At 41.0% G+C, this 21,570-nt stretch overlaps 1 protein-coding gene across 7 annotated transcripts in view; it reads left to right on the top strand.

The window, feature by feature from the left end:
* Positions 1–21,570, top strand: part of KLHL3 (kelch like family member 3) — a 270,507-nt gene that overhangs the window by 163,906 nt on the left and 85,031 nt on the right. For 5 of the 7 annotated variants that reach the window (XM_063604239.1, XM_055112976.3, XM_063604240.1 and 2 more), the window contains 2 exons: positions 5,296–5,415; positions 15,991–16,097. In XM_063604239.1, the coding sequence (XP_063460309.1) occupies positions 5,378–5,415; positions 15,991–16,097 (145 nt within the window). In that variant the 5' untranslated portion in view covers positions 5,296–5,377. Of the gene's footprint in view, positions 1–5,295; positions 5,416–15,988; positions 16,098–18,237; positions 19,855–21,570 lie in introns of those variants that run through there. The other 2 variants (XM_055112979.2, XM_024928785.4) reach the window with 2 other exon arrangements.

The following is a 21,570-nucleotide window of genomic DNA, read 5'->3' as shown; positions in this document are numbered from 1 at the left end:
CAGAACCAATTTGCAACACCCTTTCTGTGGGCTGTTGAACCATCCACTGCAGTGGGTTCATCATGGCACCAGTAGTGGTTCATATAAGCAAGTTTACTAGTAACAGGCCAGTGTGGAAATTAATTAAAGTATTGAGCCAGATATCTGGTGCTTTGACAAAGTTGACTAGATTCATGTGTTCTGATTCTGCTAGAGTTTATTTAGAAAATGGGTTAGATGATCATTTCTGTATATTTCTATAGCAAAGAGCAGAGATTCTGCCTGGCCCATACTTTCTCACTACATCTACAATTGTTGACCCATTTGAATCTTAAATATGGCTGCTCAACTTGAATGTTGCTGGAACCCTGGACACTGGGATACAGATGAAGGTTCCTTTGTGTAGTAGCTTGAGCCGCATGTCTGGTGGGAGGGGCACATATGAATTAACACTGACTATGGTTTTTAGTAGAATCTGGGGCCAGTTTTTGCTCTTGGAGAAATCAACCATTTTATGCTTAGAGTAAGGGCATTTACTGTGAAATGCTTTTCAACAGAAAACATCTCATGGCTGAGTCTGCCTGGAAAATTTGTGTGTGTGTGCGTGCACGTGTGTGTGTGATTTTGGCTGGGTCTGGGTAGGGTGAAAAGTATAGTGTTAGACTTGAACAAGATAGTGGGAATATACCTTAGTGTGGTCTGTTTCACAGGCGAGGAGAGGGGATCCACTAGCCTTATTTGGGAACAAGAACTGAGAATGCTTGGGATTGGGACTTGATAGGGTGGGGATGGGGCAATCTATTGAGGTTTAAGTAGTTAAGATCTGGTATGAATGGAGGGAAAAAGGTTTAGGGGATGAAATGGTGAGATCTAGCAACTCTGTGCCTGGGCATGTGACCTTAGGTTGAGACATATGTATATGTGTGTGCATTTATGTACATGCATGCACTATATTGCTGGAGGGTATAGGTTGTGAGCTTCAAGTACAGGATACCTAAACTCAGATCCCATCTCCACCACTTATTATTTGTACAGTCTTGTGAAGATTTTTTTGAACTTCTCTGGGCCCTCAGATGTTCTTTTCTTAATTTCTTGTTCTCTGGAAGGTTAATGAGTTGCCAAGAAGCGTGTACCTTCCAGAGACCAGGGACTCAGAGTCTCCTCCAAACTTCCTGTGTCTTTTCATGGAGGAGCAGGGGAAGAAAGGAACCTTGGCTTCCTTCAGATGTCAAGCCTTGCCTGTGCATCAAGAGTGGAAAGGGCTCTGGATGGATTTGGGGAAACTGATGTCTTTCCCTAGCCAGCCCTATGGTCATCAGCAAGTCACTTGCTCTTTTACGGAGGCTCTAGTGTGAATTATATTTTGTTGAACATTGATCCTCTGATAATAGGCAATCTGTGTTTGAGACCTTTTGGTAAACACAACATTGTATTAACAGGGGATACATCATTATTGGACCATTCTGGAAAGTGCAAAGAGCAACACACCAGAAGAGTGAGCTTTCCTGTTCACTAGCCACACTGGAGATTGTGTCAGTGCTTCTAAAATGGCTCTTTTTAGTTTATATATCTTTGAAGTGAAGCTAATAATATCTGTTCACTAGGCTTTTCCGTGCTTTAATCTTACTAGTTCCCTGTCAAGAACCTTCAGTGGTTTCCTGATCTATACCAAATTATGCTTTCTCATTCTGGCTTTTAAGTCTCTCCACAGTTTGAAGACAATATTTATAATGAATACTTGTAGAGTATTTTACAGTTTATAGATTTATCCGAAGGATACAAGTATGGTTTAGTATTAGAAAATATATGTGTCATTCATCACATTACAAGATTAAAGGAAAGACATCGCTTTCCCCAAATCCATCCAGAGCCCTTTCCACCCTTGATGCACAGGCAAGATTAAAGGAAAAAACCCATATGAACATCTCACTAGATACACAAAGACATTTGATAAAATTTAGCATAACTTTATGACTTAAAAACTCTTAATAAAAATAGAAGGGAATTTTCTTAATCTGACAAAAATCATTTACAAAAATCCTGTAACAAACATACATAATGGGGGAACATTAGAAACATCTTTGAAAGCAGGAATATGACAATACTATTCATTAGCATCCTTTCTGTTTGACATTGTGTGGCCATCCTAGCCAGTGCAAACTTTTTTCAAAAAAGAAATTAGAGGCCTAAGAATTTGATAGAAGAAAAATCTCTGGCATTATATGCAGATAATATGACTGTCTACATAGGACACCTAATTTATGTTCAAATAGTTAGGAATAATAGGAACATTGGCAATGGCTGGATATATGATCAATTTGCAAAAACTACATTTTATAAACTATAACAATCAGAAAACATAATTTAAAAATACATCATTTCTATTACAAAAGAGCAATAAAAACCATAAAGTACTTAGGAATAAATCTAATCAAACATGTGTAAGGTCTTCATACAGAAAAATCTAAAAGTCTGAGTGATATTAAAGAGGACTTAAATGGAGAGATATCCTATGTTCATGGATAGGAGGGCATAGTATCAGAAAAATGATGGTTCTATCCAAATTGATCTATAAGTTCAATGCAGTTTTTTTAATCAAAATCCCATTCGAGTTCTTTATGGAATTTGACAAGCTAGTCAAGACACTTCTCAAAAATAATAATAGGACTGGGGACTTTCCCTGTCAGATATCAGACCTTATTATAAAGCTACAGAAATCATGTGGTACTGTTACAGAGACAGACAAACTGACCAATGGAATAAGTTAGTAAGTCAAGAAAGAAATCTCTTTGTATCTGGAACTTTAATATGTGACCTAAGATGGCATGACAGATGCATGAGAAAAATAAAAAGTTTTAAATACATCAAACTTACGGAGAAAATTAGATCCCTATTTCATATGCTGACATAAATATCAGTATCAGGGCCTGGCACAGTGGCTCACGCCAGTAATCGCAGCACTTTGGGAGGCCGGAGTGAGCAGATCACTTGAGGCCAGGAGTTCGAGAACAGCCTGACCAACATGGTGAAACTCCCCATTTCTACTAAAAATACAAAAATTAGCCGGATGTGGTGGTGCACGCCTGTAATCCCAGCTACTTGAGAGGCTAAGGCACGAGAATCACTTGAACCCAGGAGGCGGAGGTTGAGCCAAGATCTGCACTCCAGCCTGGATGACAGAGTGAAACTATCTCAAAAAAAGAGAAAAAATCAGTATCAGATGAAATAAGGGCTTAAATACCAAAAGCAAAAATGTTAAACCTTTAGTAGAACATAGAAGTTAACATTTTTCTAGCTTTATAGTAAAGAAAGACACCATAAAATAAATTATGCTTATGGAATAGCTCATCTTTTGAAGAAATTTTTCATCTTTGCTGGTTGCTTCCCCTCTCTGATTCAAGTCTCAAGCCACATTTTCTGGCTTGAGACTTTCTTTACCTGCTTTAAACACACAACTCTAAGCATCTTCCTTTGTGCATATCTTCCTCTGCTCAGCTAACTTCCTTGTGCACAGAATCCAAACAGCCCCAAAGTTCAGTTATTTGTGGCTTACGTTTGCATGATGAACTGATGGTGGGGAAGGGAGCCAAAAGAGGAGTCTGTTACGGTCAGACAAGCTGTGGGTCTGCCACGCTGGTTGTATTTGAATGTTCCAATAGTTACGAATTCCAGTGTGAGATCTATAGTGATTCTCAGGCCTCTGAAATATACTCTAAATCATAGAAGCCTCTTTCTCTAGCCCGTTTGCAAAGTTAAGTGGTAGCATGGATAGAGGCTCACTAGGGAAAATCAAAGGAGAGTACCCTCATCGTCCTAGAGTTGGAGTGAACTATGGGTCCTCAAATCTATACAAGTGGAGAAGGTTCTGTTTTCCTAGTAGCAAAGCAAAGCTTAGCCTGGATCCAACAGGTAACTCCAAGGTCTCACACTACTCCTGGGAGCTGAATAGTTTCACCAATTTGGGGAGAAACACCTTTCCTTGCTCATTCTTTTGATTCCTTATTTCCACCTTCCATAAAGTTGAAAGATGTTGCTCAGGAGTTGTTGGGTAACTAGCTGGCACCCCACAGGGATTTGAGTATTTTGTCTTTCACTTTCACTTTTTCAAGAGACAGAGTTTTGCTCTGTTGCCCAGGCTGGGGTGCAATGGCATGAAACCCCTGGGCACAAGCAGTCCTCCTGCTTCAACCTCCTGAGTAGCTGGGACTACAGGCATGAGCCACCATACCCTTGTCTCTTGATTTCAGTACAGAAGGCATTGAGATTATGGTTGACTCTTGCTAGTTTCTACTTACTCAGTTAGTCTACATAGATAGCCTTTCTTTCCATAATACATAGAAAGACATAATCCTTTGTCTTTCTATGGGATTACAGTTTCCCAAAAGCTTTCGCTGTTGTTCCACTGCTTCCTGGAGTGTAGCCAATGTGATTTTTCTAAAACACAGATTTGTTTACCTGCTTTCTGTCCTACTTTGTTTAAAACCCTTTGATGGCTTCTCATTATTTCAGAAAGAAATCCAAACTTCTTAGCTTTGCGTACATGACACTTAAAAGGCTGCTTGGTCTTCTAGTTTTTTCTCTTGATATTCCCTCTTGTGCTCTCCTCTAGTTTTACTGAACTGCCAGTACTTTGAACACACTTTGTGCTTTTTCTCCTCCAGGTCTTTGTGCATACTGTTTCCTCTGCCTGGAATACTCTTCTTTCTCTTTACCTGACTCGTTTCTGCTCTTACTTCAAGTCTCAGATTCTAGGAAGCTTTCCATCAACCTGCTATCACTGGGACGAGTTGGCCATCCCCTGTGCTTCTGTAGCTCCTATGAAATCATAATAGTTGAAATGTGATGTTTAAATGTTTACTTGGCATTCTCCTCTACTGAACTCTAAGCTTTGTGAGGGTAGTGATGGTGGCTTTGTCTATTGTTTTGTTTCCCTTAAATCTAAACGCAGTGCCTGGCACATAGTAGCCTCCAGTAAATGCTTGTTTAATGAACAAACAAACCTGTGAAGTGAGTGATAGAGTGCTTAGTCCCCTTCAGTTTTCAGGATGGAGAGATGGAGAATAAGGACCTCACACAAAATCACACAGTACTTGGTGGAAGAAGCTGAGCTATGACCTGCCTTCCTTCAGAGGAATGCACTTTGCTTTGGAAGATATGAAGAAATTCCCAGTACATTGTCTTTCCTATTGGGTCTGTGTGAGAACAGGCTGATAGATGCCTCTGGTGGGTGGGTAAATGCATGGGCTTTTGGCAGTTGGATGAATGGGTTTACCCATGAGTGATTCTCTTTCCCTCCCTCTTCCTTCCTGTTCACAGTGTCAAGCTGAGCTCCCAGACTCTGATACAGGCTGGGGATGATGAGAAGAACCAGAGGACGATCACTGTCAACCCTGCCCACATGGGGAAAGCATTCAAGGTTATGAATGAACTGCGGAGGTACTTTTTCTATCTTGTCTGTGCCCTTGCAGAAGGAACTTGTCCATGAGCTTCATCAAGGACTGAGAACAGAAGTCAGAACATGACCACCTAGGGAATTCTGACTCTTTCCATCCATTCTTAGTCGCTTGAGTTCCCCTTTCTTTCTCTCTATTTTTTTTTGAGACGGTGTCTTGCTCTGTCATCCAGGCTGGAATGCAGGTGGCATGATCTCGGCTCACTGCAACCTCCACCTCCTGAGTTCAAGCGATTCCCCTGCCTCAGCCTCCCGAGTAGCTGGGATTACAGGCGCATGCCACCACGCCCAGCTAATTTTTGTATTTTTAGTAGAGACGGGGTTTCACCATGTTGGTCAGGCTGGTCTCGAACTCCTGACCTTGTGATCTGCCTGCCTCAGCCTCCCAAAGTGCTGGGATTACAGGCGTGAGCCACCGCGCCTGGCAGGTTTCCCCTTTCAAACTCTGCTTGAGACAGAATGACTTTGCCAGAAAACTGTCTTTCCTTTGTATGTATTTAACACCTATCATTTTAATGATTAATCACAGGGGAAAAATCCTTTATGGTTACAGCAAGTCTATTCATAAACTTGATTTCCAACAGAACGAGCTGCTTGAAAACCAATAATAGAATGATTGCAACACCCACACACAATTGCAGATTAAAGACTGGATGTCATGTATTTTCTTCTGGTTTTTCACTCTCTCTTTCACTGGTCTGAACTTAGGTTGGCAAGACAGCCACATCGGTGGAAGAATACCTGGCTCCTTAAATGTAAAGAGAGAAATGAAATGTGAATATACTCATCCTCTCTGAGCTAATAGTGAGGGGTACACAGGCTATTTGTAAGGCCAATGTGCATGTTTGACAAGCTTGTTGCAAGGCAGGTTCGGGGCTCTGAACATGTGTTTCTGTACATGTTTTTTTGTACAAAGCCTGTGGACACGATCTCTTCTTTACCAGAGAGCTCAGAAGCTTCCTTTGCCCATGCAGTTATTTACTGCATACTTCATCCTGTTGTGAGGTGTAATTGTTTATTTCATCTTTTTTCTGTAGCTCATGAACTCTCTGAAGGCAGAGGCAACTTTTGAGTAATTTTTATCTCTAGCACCTGGCACTTCATAGGAGCTTCTATTGATTCACCAAAGATGCCCAGAGGCACTGGCTAGGCCCTGGAATGGGTCATTGGGGTACAAAGTAAAAAATATAAATAGGTCAATGAAAATAATCTTTCTATAGTACAAATAGGTATTATGATGGAGGAATGCATCCAGTGCCTGACAGGTGGTAGGTACGCAATAATTATTTGTTTCTTAAAGAGGGCTACAGAAGCAAGTATGACAGGTGGGAACTTTGGAGAAGAGGGTTGATGCTTGAGCTGAATTTTGAAGGACAAATAAGAGTTAGAGAAATGAAGGGTAATGGGGATAGGGAGAAGCCTTCCAGGCAGTGAAAATGGCACATAGCCAAAGAAGTGTGTGTTGAGTGGGGAGTTGAACTACTTTTAAACAAAAGTTCTACCTGATTCTATGTTTGTTTTCTTATGTCTCCTTTCTACAGGGCCTAGTCTTTGGCATTAATAACCAAGTTAAATTAAATTTGTCTTATGCTCCACTGCTCAATTTTTATCAGGCCTCCTGCCAGATTTCCTGGAAGCTCTGCCCATAGCTGTCTTAGGCATCAGGCTGTGCTGATGTCCATGCTTATGGGCATGGTTCTCTTGTTAACTGAAGAATTTGTCTTGTATTTCCTAGACACTATTGAAATTCCTCATTTAGTTTTTTTGGGTATGGCTTGTGCCCTTTGTCTGATTTAGGAGTCTTTCACTAGGCCTTATTTTGCCTGGTATTATAGTCAACTCCAGTGATGCCTGAAAGGGAGAACTTAGGAATAGATATGTACACAAGATTCCCTGCACCCTTACTTTCTATTACTAACATCTTTTCTTTGTTTGTTTGTTTTTTTAAATAGACAGAGTCTTGGTCTGTCACTTAGGCTGGAGTGCAATGTCCCAGTCGCAGCTCACTGTGACCTTGAACACCTGAGTTCAAGCAGTCCTCCCACTGTGGCCTCCCAAAATGTTGGGATTATGGCCATGAGCCACCATGCCCAGCCCCCTTTTCTTTAAATAATTTTTTAAAAAGACATCCTGAGTTCTCATTACTTCTGTTACAAGTTACTAGGTTTTTCTCTTTCCCCAAAAGCATTGACTTAGATTTAGCCATCTCTAACAGTCCTGCTTCTTCTCTTTTGTATAATTCAGCATTTGTCAAACTCTGTTCTGAGAAATGCTAGTTCCCTTAAGATGCTCTGTGAGAAAAAAGAGCTCTGTGCCCCAATGAGTTAGAAGAATGCTATATACTGTACCCCTCTCTGAGGTTCATAATGCATACTGGCATATTAAACGCTCTGAGAAGTCCTGCACTAAACTTGTCTGACCAAAGGTTTTCCATACATATTTGACTATAGAGCCGCCTTTGGTGGTTGTTGCATATAGACCAAGTGTTTTGTGAAATTTGTTTTGGGAAACACTTTTCTAATACCAGACATAGTCCTTTGCTGAAATTTAAGTGAATAATCTTATTCTCCCTCTTTTTGTTTTTTTTCAAATAGACCACAATCTATATATATTTGACTGGCTAGGAAAATTTTAATTCAGGTTTAGGCATAGATTTTCCTATCATTTTTCTTTTAATTTTTCTTTTGTAAAAGGAATATATTTATTATAGAACATTTAGAATATACAAATGAGCAACAAGTCATCTATAATTTTATTACATAGTGGTAACCATTGTAATACTTTGGACAGTATACCTCTCTTCTTTAGAATATATGTCTCATTGCAAAAGACATTGTGGCACAATAAAAGTCTCTACATTCCTTAGCTTAAATCATTTTAGCAAAATATTTATTTATTTATTTTTATTTTTTTGAGGCAGAGTTTCACTCGTGTGGCCCAGGCTGGAATGCAGTGGTGTGATCTCGGCTCATTGCAACCTCCACCTCCCGGGTTCAAGCAATTCTCCTCCCTCAGCCTCCCAAGTAGTTGGGATTATAGGCACCTGCCACCATGCCCAGCCAAATGTTTATGTTTTTTATAGCTAATGGCTACAAGTCTGTAGCTAAGACCAAGATTACAGTAGCTCAATGTATAGAACTTACAGATTTTGTAACTTTGCATTTTGGCTTTGGTTTTTGTCTATGTTGCTTAAAAGGTTTTGTGGGTTTTGATGGGTGCTGGCCCACCTCCATTCCCATCTGACTGGGAATGTTTAAATTGGCTGTAAGTCTTTTGGCTCTAAGTCCTTGGCCATAGGGGTCTCACCAAGGGACAAGATGGACCTGGGGCAGGCAGGCACACTGCCCTGGCAGAGATAGGACAAAATGAAAGTTTGGCCATCAATGCTGCCCCTGGCAGATCTTGTCTAAAAGGGTGAGAACGTAAATTAAAAATAAAATTCTAAGCCCCGCAGGGACTGAACAGACCATCTTTTGGCCAAGGGGACCCCTGATTAACTTTGAAAATGGAGTTCTCAGCCATGATGGGAAGGGGAGTTGGTCAGACCCCCTCTCTTGGTAACCGTGACTAAGCTTTCCTCCCTAAGGTTCTAACAAAAGCCAGCCCTTTCAAAAGACCCCACCACTGATATCAACAAATTTTCTGACACTGCCCTTACTTTTTTGCCTAAGAAGAGACCACTGACCACAGGAGTGGTTCTGGCTAGTCTTTTTTGAGAATGCGCAATAAGGGGTTTCATGGCCTCTGCTTCACTTTTTAATGGCAGAGGACTGAAAACTCCGCCCTCTGATCACCTCAGTTTTTGAACTTGGAGAGCAAGAACCTCAACTGCACATGTGCATGTTTCTCCTTTCATAAATATTCATGGCTCCTTCTATAGCTTATTGAATATGTGTATTTGGCCGCCTTGCTCAGCATAAATTCCTGTTTCCTTTGCCCCTCTCTCAAAGTATCTTGTTTCTGGCTTCTGGCTGGAGGCTGTGCTTCCCAGCCTGTCAGAATAGCCACCCTGCAGGCTGTAACCTTTATAAGAAATAAAGTTTCCTCTTGTCTTAAACAAACAAATGAACAAACAAACAAACATATGCCTTAGTTGGGCATTGGAGTTTGTGACTGTAATCCCAGCTTTGCAGGAGGATCACTTGAGCCCAGAAATCTGAGGCCAGCCTGGGCAACATAGTGAGACCCATCTCATTAAAAAAAAAAAAAAGAAATTTACGTCTCAACCTAACTTAACACTATATTGAACACATTTTTCTATGTCATTAACTGTTCTACAATATTAAGTGGATCAATGATATTCTATTTTTGATTTATTTTTTAAAGACAGTTCCCTGTTGTTGGATGTCTAGGTTTTCCCAGTTCCTCATATAGATAACCCCTGCTATGGTTATCTTTGTAGCCATATAACATAGTGGTTACAAACATAGACTCTGGCTTCAAATCTTGGCTCTAGTACTTATTGTGTGACCCTAGACAAGTTAATTAATGTCTCTGATCTCACTTTTGTCAACCATAAAATGAGGCTAATAAGAGTACCAGTCTTGCTGGCTTGTTAAGAAGATTAATGAATGAAGTGCTTAAAACAGTGACAACACATATATTACTGTTGTTGAATACTTGTACACATTCATGATTATTTGTATAGAAGAGAAGTAGAATTGCTGATTTGAACAGCCTGTAGAATAATAATAATAACTATTCCTTAGATATTGTTGTGAGATCCTGGCACATAATGAATATTCTGTAAGCATTAGCTATGATGATGATGATGATGATGATGTGCTAAGCACTGTGCTAGATTCAGGAACATGGCAGGAGATAAGAGGACTAAAATCTTGCCCTTAGTGAAGCTTGTATTCGCATGTTATTGAAAGGCTACATCAAATTCCAAGGTATTTAAATGGCTAACTTATGAAAAATAGAGTGGAAAGGGGAGGCAGGGAGGAAGGGGGTCTGCATTGATACTTTATTGATCTGAGTGAGTTTAATGGGAACTAGAGAGAGGCTGGGTATACTTATGGAGGCCTGGGCTAAAGCATCTTGCCATCCAGGGGTTAAGCTAATGAAATGTTACATGATATTCCAGGGATTTGGGATTATTTCTTGCATTGCTTTCACATTCCCTTCCCTTAATTTTAAGCTATTTTAGTTCAAGCACACATGTTCTTTGCAATTTATGAATCACACAATTCATGAGTTTCCTATTCTTTTTACCTCCATGGTAGAGAATGGCTGTTGGCATAGTCACTGCCAAGCCTTCTTCCTCCTTTTGCACTTTGTTGCTCTGCTGTGGCCAGACCACAGCTGCTGCTTCTGGATGGCAGAGCTCTAGTGACTCTTACTCCTGACTTACCATCCAGCCAGCAAATGGGGCTGTGGGCCTTCTTAGAATAGCACATCCTAACCAGGCCTGAAAAGAAGGGGCAGAGAGAATGGAACAACCAATGAGTAGAATCCACATGCAGTCTTTCTTTTCTCATTTTGACAATTTTAATCTCCCATTTCACCATTGCAAACAGTTCTCTGCTCTCATCTTTTTTTTTGATGGTCTGTCACTATGCTTTTATTATTGTTATGAACCATCTTAGCATATTGCTTTCTGTTTTTCTTTTGGTAACAGTTTTATCAAGACATAATTCAGATGCCATACAATTTACCCGTTTAAAGTTACAATTTAATGGCTTTTAGTTTATTCACAGTGTTGTGCAACCACAATATTAGAATATTTTCATCACCCTAAATAGAAACCCTGTATTCTTTAGCAGTCATCCCCTCCATAGTTTACCCCATCCTTACCACCACTCCCCATCAGCCCTAGGCAACCACTAGTCTACTTTATGTCTCTATAGATTTGCCTGTTTTAAAATCATACAATAGGTAGCCTTTTGTATCTGGCTTCTTTCATTTAGCGTAGTGCATTTAAGGTTCATTCATGTTGTAGCATGTCTCAGTACACCATTCCTTTTTATTGCAGAATAATATTTCATTGTATAGATATACCACATTTGACTTCTGGCTATTATAAATAATGTTGCTATGAACATTCATGTACAAGTTTTTGTGTGGATGTATGTTTTTATTTCTCTTAGGTATATGTCTGGAGTGGGATTATTGGGTCATATGGCAACTTTAATCTTTGGAGGAACTGCCAAACTGTTTTCAGAGCAGCTGCCACCATTTTACATTTCCATCAACAGCAAAGCTTCTAATTTCTCCACATCTTCTCTAACACTTCTTATTGTTTGTGCTTTTGATTATAGCCATTCTAGTGAGTGTAAGGTGGTATCTTGTTGTGGTTTTGATTTGCATTTCTCTGATTGTTAATGATGTCGAGCATCTTTTCATGAGCTCTTTGGCTATTTCTATATCTTATTTGGAGAAATATGTGTGGTTGGGGGAGGGGGGAGGGATAGCATTAGGAGATATACCTAATGCTAAATGACGAGTTAATGGGTGCAGCACACCAACATGGCACATGTGTACATATGTAACAAACCTGCACGTTGTGCACATGTACCCTAAAACTTAATGTATAATAATAAAAAAAATCTCTTGTTCATTTTTAATTAGGTTATTTTTCTGTTTATTATTGAGTTGTAACAGTTTGAGTTCTTCACATATTCTAGATACAAGCTCATTATCAGGTAGATGATTTGCAAAAAATTGTTTCTCATTCTATGGATTGTCTTTTCATTATCCTGATGGCATCCTTTGAAGCACAAATGTTTTAAATTTTGATAACTAATTTATCATTGTTTCTTTTATTGTTTGTGCTTTTGGTGTCATATCTAAGAAACCATTGCCTTATTTGGAGTCATGAAGATTTACCCCTTTGTTTTCTTCTAAGAGTTTTTATAGTTTTAGCTCTTGCTTTTAGATCTTTGAGCCATTTTAAGTAAATTTTTGTATATGGTGTGAGGTAGGGATTCAACTTCATTATTTTGCATATGGATATCCAGTTGTCCCAGCACCATTTGTTGAAAAGACTGTTTTTTTCCCAGTTGAATGATCTTGCTACCTTGTCAAAAATCAATTGAACATAAAAAGGTTTATTTCTGGACTCTCAATTTTATTTTATTGATCTATATAGCTATCCTTATACTAGTACCACACTGTCATATTTTTTGAGATAGGGTTTCATTATGTTGTCCAGGCTGGTCGTGAACTCCTGGGCTCAAGCAATCCTCCTGCTGCAGCCTCCTGAGCATCTAGGATTATAGGCATGTACTGCTGCACCCAGCTACACACTTTTTTTTTTTTTTTTTTTTTGCTGGTTATTCCTCCCCTCAACCTCTTAACCATCTCCCATGTCTGAATTCCAGGACCATGTAACCACTTGCCTGCTTGGTAACCTTACTTATGTGTCCACTGGGCAGCTCAAACTTAACATGTTCAAAACTTAACCTCTAATCTTAAATGAAATATTATTTGGAAAAAAGAAGATATGGAGGAAAAGTGAAGCAGACAATTGAAAAAAAAACATTTAAAAAAATTTTTTTTCAAAATATGAAAAGTTAACATTTGCTAAATATTTACTATTAGCACTATGCATTATCTGATTTACAGCACATGTCAATTCTGTGACACTCTGGGGACGTTGTGTACTTGTCTACACTAGAGAGTGGTGGGACAGAGGTTTGAGAGGCTCGAACTCAGGTGAGTTTGATTTGAGAGCCTGAGCTCCTTCCTAACAGCTACATTGTACTTTTCCACAAATGGCAAAGTGTCTAGTCCTACTTTTCTCCCCTCAAGATGGAGTAGTGTGATAGCTCGGAAAAAAGGATCCCATAGGATCCCAGGTAAATTGAATAGGAGTGCTTGTGAGCCATGCAGTGCTTTAGAGCTACTACTTCCCTCTTCCATGTAGCATGGATATATAAAGATGTCTCCAGTGTGCAGACAGGCTTCCCCACCCCCAGGGAAAGCCCATCTTAACTATTTGGCAAGTTTCTTTTGGCCAATTTCCCAGGTTAGTGTTTCTCTGGCCTTAAGATACACTTTCCACCCATCAGAACTGCTGTCATTTATTTGCTTAACTGGATTCTCCATCTTTATTCTTCATTCCCTTGTGTTTCTTTCCCATTTGTTCAAAAATTGTCAGGCTCCCTGGGTTTGTGCAAGATAACACACCCTGACATTTGTTTGTTCAGCTCCTAGCACTGAACATTTGTTCAGCATTTCTGACTCTTCTCTGCCAACAATTTTCTTATTAGTTACCAAAAAATATAACCGGTTACTCTTTTTTTTTTTTTTGACAGAATCTTGCTCTGTCACCCAGGCTGGAGTGTAGTGGCATGATCTTGGCCCACAGCAACCTCTGCCTCCTGGGTTTCAAGCGATTCTCATGCCTTAGCCTCCCTAGTAGCTGGGATTACAGGCATCTGCCACCACACTGGGCTAACTTTTTTTTTTTGTATTTTTAGTAGAGAAGGGGTCTCACCATGTTGGCAAGGCTGGTCTCAAACTCCTGGCCTGAAGTGATCTGCCTTCCTCAGCCTCCCAAAGTGTGGTTATTCTTAAATAGCAGTGATAACTCAATTTTCTTCCTAAATGTAAGTAAAAATGTCCAAGATGAGTCTATTCATGTTGGAAATACAATTTTAGAATAAAATTTAATGAGACTAAAGGCCGTTTTCAGATGGCACCTGTAATCCCATTTGGCCCCCATGATGTATGTCCCAAAGGCAGCTAAAACAGGTGAGAAAAATGGGGTGAGCTTATTTGCCCATGGTCTCATAGCCAGTTAGGGGAAGAGCCAGTTCTGTTCCTGGTTGCACTGGTTTATCCTGATACAGTTGGTGATTAAGGTCTGCTGTCCACTGCAGGGTAAGGTCTCAATCCCCCGGTTTTGCCTCTTGCTGTCCAAAGGTCTCACCCTTCCAGGAAGCCTCCTTAACGATACTTTATTCTACTTCCTGTCCACTTCTCCCTGTTGGGGCTAACCTGTCTTCTGTCTTTTCTCATTCTGAATGTCAGCCAATCATGAGGCATTGTGGTACCATGGAAAAGTCACTGTGTCTGGAGTAAGGAGAACTGGATTCAAGACTTAGACTTCTGTGGCTTTGGGCATCTTTTCACCTCTCTGAGTTTCATAGACCAGATGATCTCTAGTAGCATTTGCAGCTCCAGCCTTCTCAGGCCTTATGATTCTATTTCTCTGATATGTGAACCTAAACAAATATCTTAGTAGTTGACAGTGACTTAATGTGCTACACCAGAGATAGCAAATATGTAGCTTTTCTTCCATCCGTCAACCATGGCAGACTCATTAATTGGCCTCAACATTCTCACACAGAATCTAGTCATGACCTCAGCCTTCTCAAACCAGGGTAGTGTGCCAAGTAACCACTACCATTGGCTCACAGTTGAAGTGTGTTTGTCCTCCTTGTCTTTCCTACTCTCTCTAGTGCTTTAATCTCAAGGAGGGATGAGTGGTGATCAGGATACCAATGAAGAGCATGGGTTCTGGGCTTCAGCTGCCTTCATTTAAATCCTGTTTCCACTGTTCCTTTTCTGTGTGACCTTGGGAAAAGTACTTCTCTGGACCTCAGTTTCTTCATTTTTAATATAGGCATAACAATTAGCCCTATCTCATGGGGTGGTAGAGAAGATGAAGTAATATGTGTAAAAAAGTGCTTAGAACAGTGCCTGGCACATATAACTCAATACATATTAACTATTATATTGATAACAGGCATGATAAGAGCTTAGAAGAATGATGAAGGAAAAATTCTTGGGTTGATGGGAGCTTGTGGCACCCTATCAATCTCTAAAGTAGTCAGATCTCTATTCTGTCTATGAATGTGGATTGATCACATTTCATTCATTAATTTATTTATTCAGTAAAAATTTAGGGTCTACTATGTGCTAGGTATGCAGCCAGGTGTCTAGGATACACCATTAAATAAGACAAGTCCCTTTCTGAGTTGGGGTGACAAACAGAAAGGTAATTACAGTATTTTTAATAATTACAGTGATTGGAGTTTGCACAGGGTCTTTAGGGAGCACTGTGTTTGCAGGCAGAGTCTTCTTGTTGAAAGCGTTAAATCTGGGTCGAAAGAGAAATACCTAAGGCCGGCTTGCCTCTTACTGGTGTTGCATATACAGTGGGTCCCTTGGGGGAATTGTTAGTACTTGGTCTTGCTGGTGACACACTTCAGTGGTATGCTCATGTTCCTCAGCATTCATTCAGTCACTCGAATGACAGCCCCAAGCTTTTGCCACTGTTCCCTGAGCCGCTAAACCCCTACTTCTCAATCTGAACTGATAGAATTGGGGAACAGAGAGGTGAAGACAAATGAAGCAGCCTGGAATTTACAGCCACAGAGTAGTTGGATCTCTCCATGGACCTTAGGAAAGCATGAATGTCAGGTTTATCAGGGACTTGGAAAAGTCAATGAATCCACCCCCCTCCCTAACTCAAGATAGAGCAAGTCCCTGTGACAGCTTTGTATAGTGATAGTGTGAAATCTGGGTGGGAGAAAAAAATACCCTTGTAAGATGAGGGTAGGTGTCCTTGCTGCAACCCATCCTGTCCTCTCACTGGTGTCTTACAGTAAACAGCTGTTGTGTGACGTGATGATTGTGGCAGAAGATGTCGAGATAGAAGCCCACCGTGTGGTCCTGGCAGCCTGCAGCCCCTACTTCTGTGCGATGTTCACAGGTATGGTGAGTGGCCACCATTAACCCATGGTTATGGGGCTGCAGCCCCACTGGGAGAATGTTGGGGGTGGTGACATGAGGGGAGGGAGGAAAGAGAAAGCCATTAGCCCACTATGAGGGGCTTCTCTACACCAGATAGTGTGCTTTGTGCCATGGAGGACTTGATGGAACCAAGTCCAGGCCAGCTGGGCATGTAGCCCTTGTCCACCATGAGGAAAAAAGGTAGACTCACATAGTCCGTTAGTTCTCAAAACTCACCCTGCACCATAATCATGTGGGGGAGCTTGTTAACAATGTAGACTCCTGGGCTCATGGCCAGGTCTTCTGATCTCTCACTTTGCAGATGGAGGACACTGAGGCTGAGACAAGGGAAGAGACCTGCCCAAGGTCACAGTGAATGAGTGGGACTTGGCTTCCTGGCACCTGGCCCAGTGCTTTACTAGCTGGCCTACCTATTGTCCTTCCCTAGACCTTCATTCCAGACAGGGGCCCTGGGCCTCCTCTAGTCTTTACAGGAGTGGAGGAGATTTGGAAAAATGATGATGGGTTTTGAGGGGGATGAGAAATAGGTATAATCAATATCTGGCATTCAGTTTCAGCACCTTTGCCAACTTTCCAGGGTCCCTGTTTACTGGGCATGCCCAATAGCCTTGTCCAAATATTTCCCATCTGTTAGTTCTGAGATTGAATTACCTGAAACCCACAGGCTGAGCTTCCTGTCTGTAGTTTCTCTCAGCACTTCCCCTGAACCAGGTACTTTCAGTGCTCTATAAATCACTGCCGACAGAAGGAGGCCATCTGGGCTTGGTGAGACCTCCAGACTGGGTCAGGTGTCCCTTCTACATGCTTTCCAAGTGCCTGTGCCTGCTCTGAGTATGGCGACTGTCACCCTGCATTCTTGTCTGTTTCCTGGGATCTATAATGCCCATGCCCTGTATCTCATGTAACTGACTGCTTTTTATCCTGCAAATGTCTCCTCAGGCAGGCCCCCTCTCACCACTCTGGCCATAGTTCCACACCAGGCCTCTCTCTATCCTATAACTTGACTTCATCTTTTCATAACATTTATCACCATCTGAAAATCATCTTGGTTTGTTGTTATGTGTTTTTTACCTGTCTCTCCTCACTAGAATATAAGCCCCATGAGGACAGGGACCTTGTTGGGCTTGTTTGTTACCATATACTGAGCACCTGGTACATGGTAGGACACAAATATTTTTTAAATGAGTGAGTGAAGTATCTCCTGCACCTGACTGTGAGCTTTGGGCACTTGGGGAACATGTCTTGTTACTGTGGAATCCTCCATGCCCACCACAGGAGGTGGTGAATAAGTGAATGTCTGAAGAATGAACACAAGCTTGCTAAGGAGGGGTGAGTGCAGGCACATTTTTGCTGAATGGGCTGTGACCCTTTTCCTAATATGGTACACAGCTGGGCAAGACTGGTTTTGTTGGGAGAGACTTGGCACTTGTGCACTGAGAGTTTGTCACATGTGTGTCCCCCTTGGCTTGTCATGTGAAGGAGCTGGTCTCAACTTGGAGTGGTGCCTCTGCTAAGTGGACCAGGCTACTCTTACCTTACTTTCAGCCTTGGGCCAGGAATTTCACACTGTAGCCCAGAAAACTAGCTAAGTTCAGTATCTGGAAATTTTGAGCTGCATTCCCTTTTGAGTTGTCCTAAACCCTAGTTGCAAGGCCTTTATTTCCTTTTTTCCCCCTTTCCTTCATCAATCTCTATTTTAAAATAGTTCATCTTGTCTGTAATAGTTATTTAGCTGTAACTTCAATAAATAGCTCTGCCAGTTATTCTTCGTGTGTGGAGTTTGGAAAGTTCAGTGTTGAGAGAGGAATCTGTTTGGAATTGCAATGAATTGTCATGCTGGCTCCACTTTTTGTTAACGAACTTGCCTCTGAAGTAGCGGAAGTGTCATAGCAAAACCAAAGTGATTTTACAAATTGGAAGAAAAAGTGCTTCTGGGGCATTCTTAGATTCTAGGAATGGAAGGGATGGGAGAATCAAGAGAAGAAAGCAGTGTGATGCAATGCCCAGCCCAAGCCTTCCATTAAACCTGGTTACCATCCATCCTTCCACCCATCCATTCACCCGTCCATCCAAATACTGTTCACATGTGTTTATTACAGGTAAAAACCAGAAACTGTGGGCAAGCAAAAAGTAAAAAATTACGTGTACCACAACATCTAGGTAAGAGTATGGTTTATATCTTTTTAGATTTTATATTTATAAATGTATACATATACAATATATATTTTAACATAAGTTCATTTAATGTGTACAGTTGAATAGTCTTTTTTTTTTTGAGACAGAGTCTCGCCCTTTTGCTCAGGCTGGAGTATAGTGGTGCAATCTCAACTCACTGCCACCTCCGCCTCCTGGGTTCAAGTGATTCTTGTGCCTCAGCCTCCTGAGTAGCTGGGACTACAGGTGTGTGCCACCATGCCTGGCTAATTTTTGTATTTTTAGTAGAGAGTGGGTTTTGCCATGTTGGCAAGGCAATCTTGAACTCCTGGCCTCAAGTGATCCACCTGCTTCGGCTCCCAAAGTGTTGGGATTACAGGCATGAGCCACTGCTCCCAGCCTAAATAGCCTTTTTTGATGTATGTATTTTTTTTTTAATTGCTATTCATCTTCCTGGAATGTTCTCTCCTCCATCTTTTGGCCTGTCTGACTCCCGTTCATCCTTCATTACTGCTTAAGCATCACTTCCTCAGGAAGGCCTTTTATGACCTCTTTGGCTTAGGTTAAATTCCTTTGCTACTTACTCCCATGGTACTTTATACTTCTCTTTAGTATTACTACTCATCTTATTACTTCCTCAATGTTTGATTTCCCTGGCCAATCATACTCTTTATAAGGGTAAGAACTATACCTTTAAAATTCACCACTATGTCCCTGCTGCCTAGCATGGTCTTCCATATAGCAGGTGATCAATAAAAATTTGTTTAATTGAGCTTAGCAATATATAATGAATATCTTTCCATGTCAATGAAATTGCAGTTACAACCTAATTTTAATGCCTTCATAAGATTCCATTATATATACTCTAATTGAAAATTCATTTCCTTCGTTGGAAATTATAGTTTTATGTAATATTTTGTTATTATAAATAATGTTATAATGGGCATCCTTGCATCTTAATCTTTATGTACATTCCTGATTATTTTACTAGCATAGATTCCTAGAATAAGAAGTACTTGATTAAAAGGTATGCACACTTTGAAGACTTTTGAGACATGTGCCGCATTGATCTAAAGAACAGTTGTACCAGCTTATGCTCCCATCAGCAAGATATCTAAGATTTATATATTTTTAAGGCCCATTGGCTTTGCCTAAACCTTGGTAAACAGATACTAAAAATCTCCAGTAACATTGCAAAATTTTGTTCTAATTATCAGGTTCAGCTTCAAAACGTGTAAAATGCATTGTGTGCTGAGAGTAAGAGGCTGACTCTCGTTAGATCCATTTCTATCAGTATGTTTAAAGCCAAAAGGAAAGTAAAATACACATGGCTTTCTTCTGACTTGAGTTGTGTGATTATGGTCTTTTACTCAAGCTTAAATGTTTTTATTTTTTTGTCTTCCGAGTTCATGTTGCCCAAATGTCCTGAGGTGGTTCCAAATACCAATCCCACACTTCTTGACCATTGTCCTGTGGACAATAACTTGGAATAAATGTGAAACTGAAGTCTGAGTGCCCATCAGAGAGTGTCCCAATCCAACCAGTCTATAAGAAGATCTGGGGTGAGCAGTCAACCTATTTGCCCTTTACTGCTTTCAGCATAACTTGAGTGGGGAGGCCAGTAGTGCTGTGTTCTGCCCATCTTTTTCCTATAAAGATGAAATATCTAGGACTCATTCCCCATCCTCCCCATCTAGCACCTCCATCCCAAGGGAAGCAATTTTCCCAAAATCTCCTCATCAGTGTTTCTCTCTTTATCATGCCCTTTACCATGGCTTCTGTATACTGTAGTATTTGTATTCCATATGGGTCCCTGCCTACATGTCATCCAGATACAGCCCCTATTTTATGGTGTTAAAGGAACTGAGGTCTACAGAATATATGGGCTCAGGGTCTTATGCCCATAATCATGGCTAAAAGACACTTGGGCTTCCATCCCAACTGAAGCCCTGGGAGTGATCTGTCCCACTCATCTGGTCATATTGTACTGTATATAGTGGCTGATTTAGATTGGTTTTTGTTTTTTAAAGAGGAGTTACTGTCCAGTTTTTATTAGATTTAGGCTGATGTTTGGTATCTTTGAATATATGGTAAGTAGAAATAGAGAGGAGAGTTCAGGAATGTGCTGGGGGTGAGAGACAAGGGGCTTAGACTTGGAGTAGGCAGGAATCATCCACAAGGCAGAACCACGAGGGCCTGGCTGTCTTATTCACTTCCCAGGCATGAAGTTCCTTCCACAGAACTGTTGTTTCACCCTTGCTGCAAGCCAGACTCTACCAGGCCCTGGCCTGTGGCTGTGTCTGTGTTCTAGTGTTTGTATGGTGTATTGATGCCTTTGAAGAGCTCTGCATAACATGCAGCTCAGCAAAACTGAATACAAGGCAATGGACAATGAGAGAAGGAGAACTAGGGAATAGAATTCTTTTCTTAGACAAAGTGGGCCTTCAGGGAGGTTGCAGAATAATAGTGGTAGTAGATAGGGTCTGGTTTCTGAGAGTTTTGCCCCTGAGGAGTCAGGGATTAGGTAGAATAGTTCAGAGAAAAAGGGATGGTGGTGTCAGAGGCTGCCTGGGATGAAGGAGCAATGGCTTCACCTTCCATGTGGCTATCTTCTAGAGTTAGTCACTTTTGGGCTAAGTGACAGTGACATCGGGCTTCTTCTTCCTGTCCCTATCATACCACAATAAAGTCAGGCATCTTTTTCTGGCTCAAGAGACCCAGATTTGAAGGTGAGGGAGCCAGTAGTCCTGTCTAATAATGTTACCCTTGATGCAGAAATGGCAAGTTTCTTGAGCAGGAATTTGGCTTGTGGTTCAACAGAGGACTGTGTGGTGCTCAGGAATACAGACTGCTATTCACTCCCAGTGGTTTCTCCATTAAGGTGCAACTGGTTTGACCAAGATGGTCTGAGGTAGACTTGTTTGGGTTTAGAGTAGCTCAGCCTTAAAATTGAGACCACCATTGGAGATAAACTATTGGTAAGGAATATTTTATGAATGTTCATAGAAGAGGTCTGGAGTTGGTGATGTGGGGGCCTCTTTACTAAGGATTAAACACAAGTGTGGTAATGCCACCTTGCACTGGGAGATGGTGTGGTATCTTGGAAAGGGCTTTGGAGTAATAATGACCTGTATTCCAATCTTAACTGCATAGGTGCGTGGAGAATTCACTTTCCTCTCTGATCCTCAGCTTTCTTATTGAAGAGACTGGAATAATAACAATAAGTAGGGAACAAATATAGGTAACGGGTATAAGGCACTCGGCATTGTGTACATAGT

Source organism: Pan paniscus, chromosome 4 (genome assembly GCF_029289425.2).
Source record: "Pan paniscus chromosome 4, NHGRI_mPanPan1-v2.0_pri, whole genome shotgun sequence".
NCBI classification, from domain to species: domain Eukaryota; kingdom Metazoa; phylum Chordata; class Mammalia; order Primates; family Hominidae; genus Pan; species Pan paniscus.
This window is presented reverse-complemented; position numbering and strand designations above follow the sequence as displayed.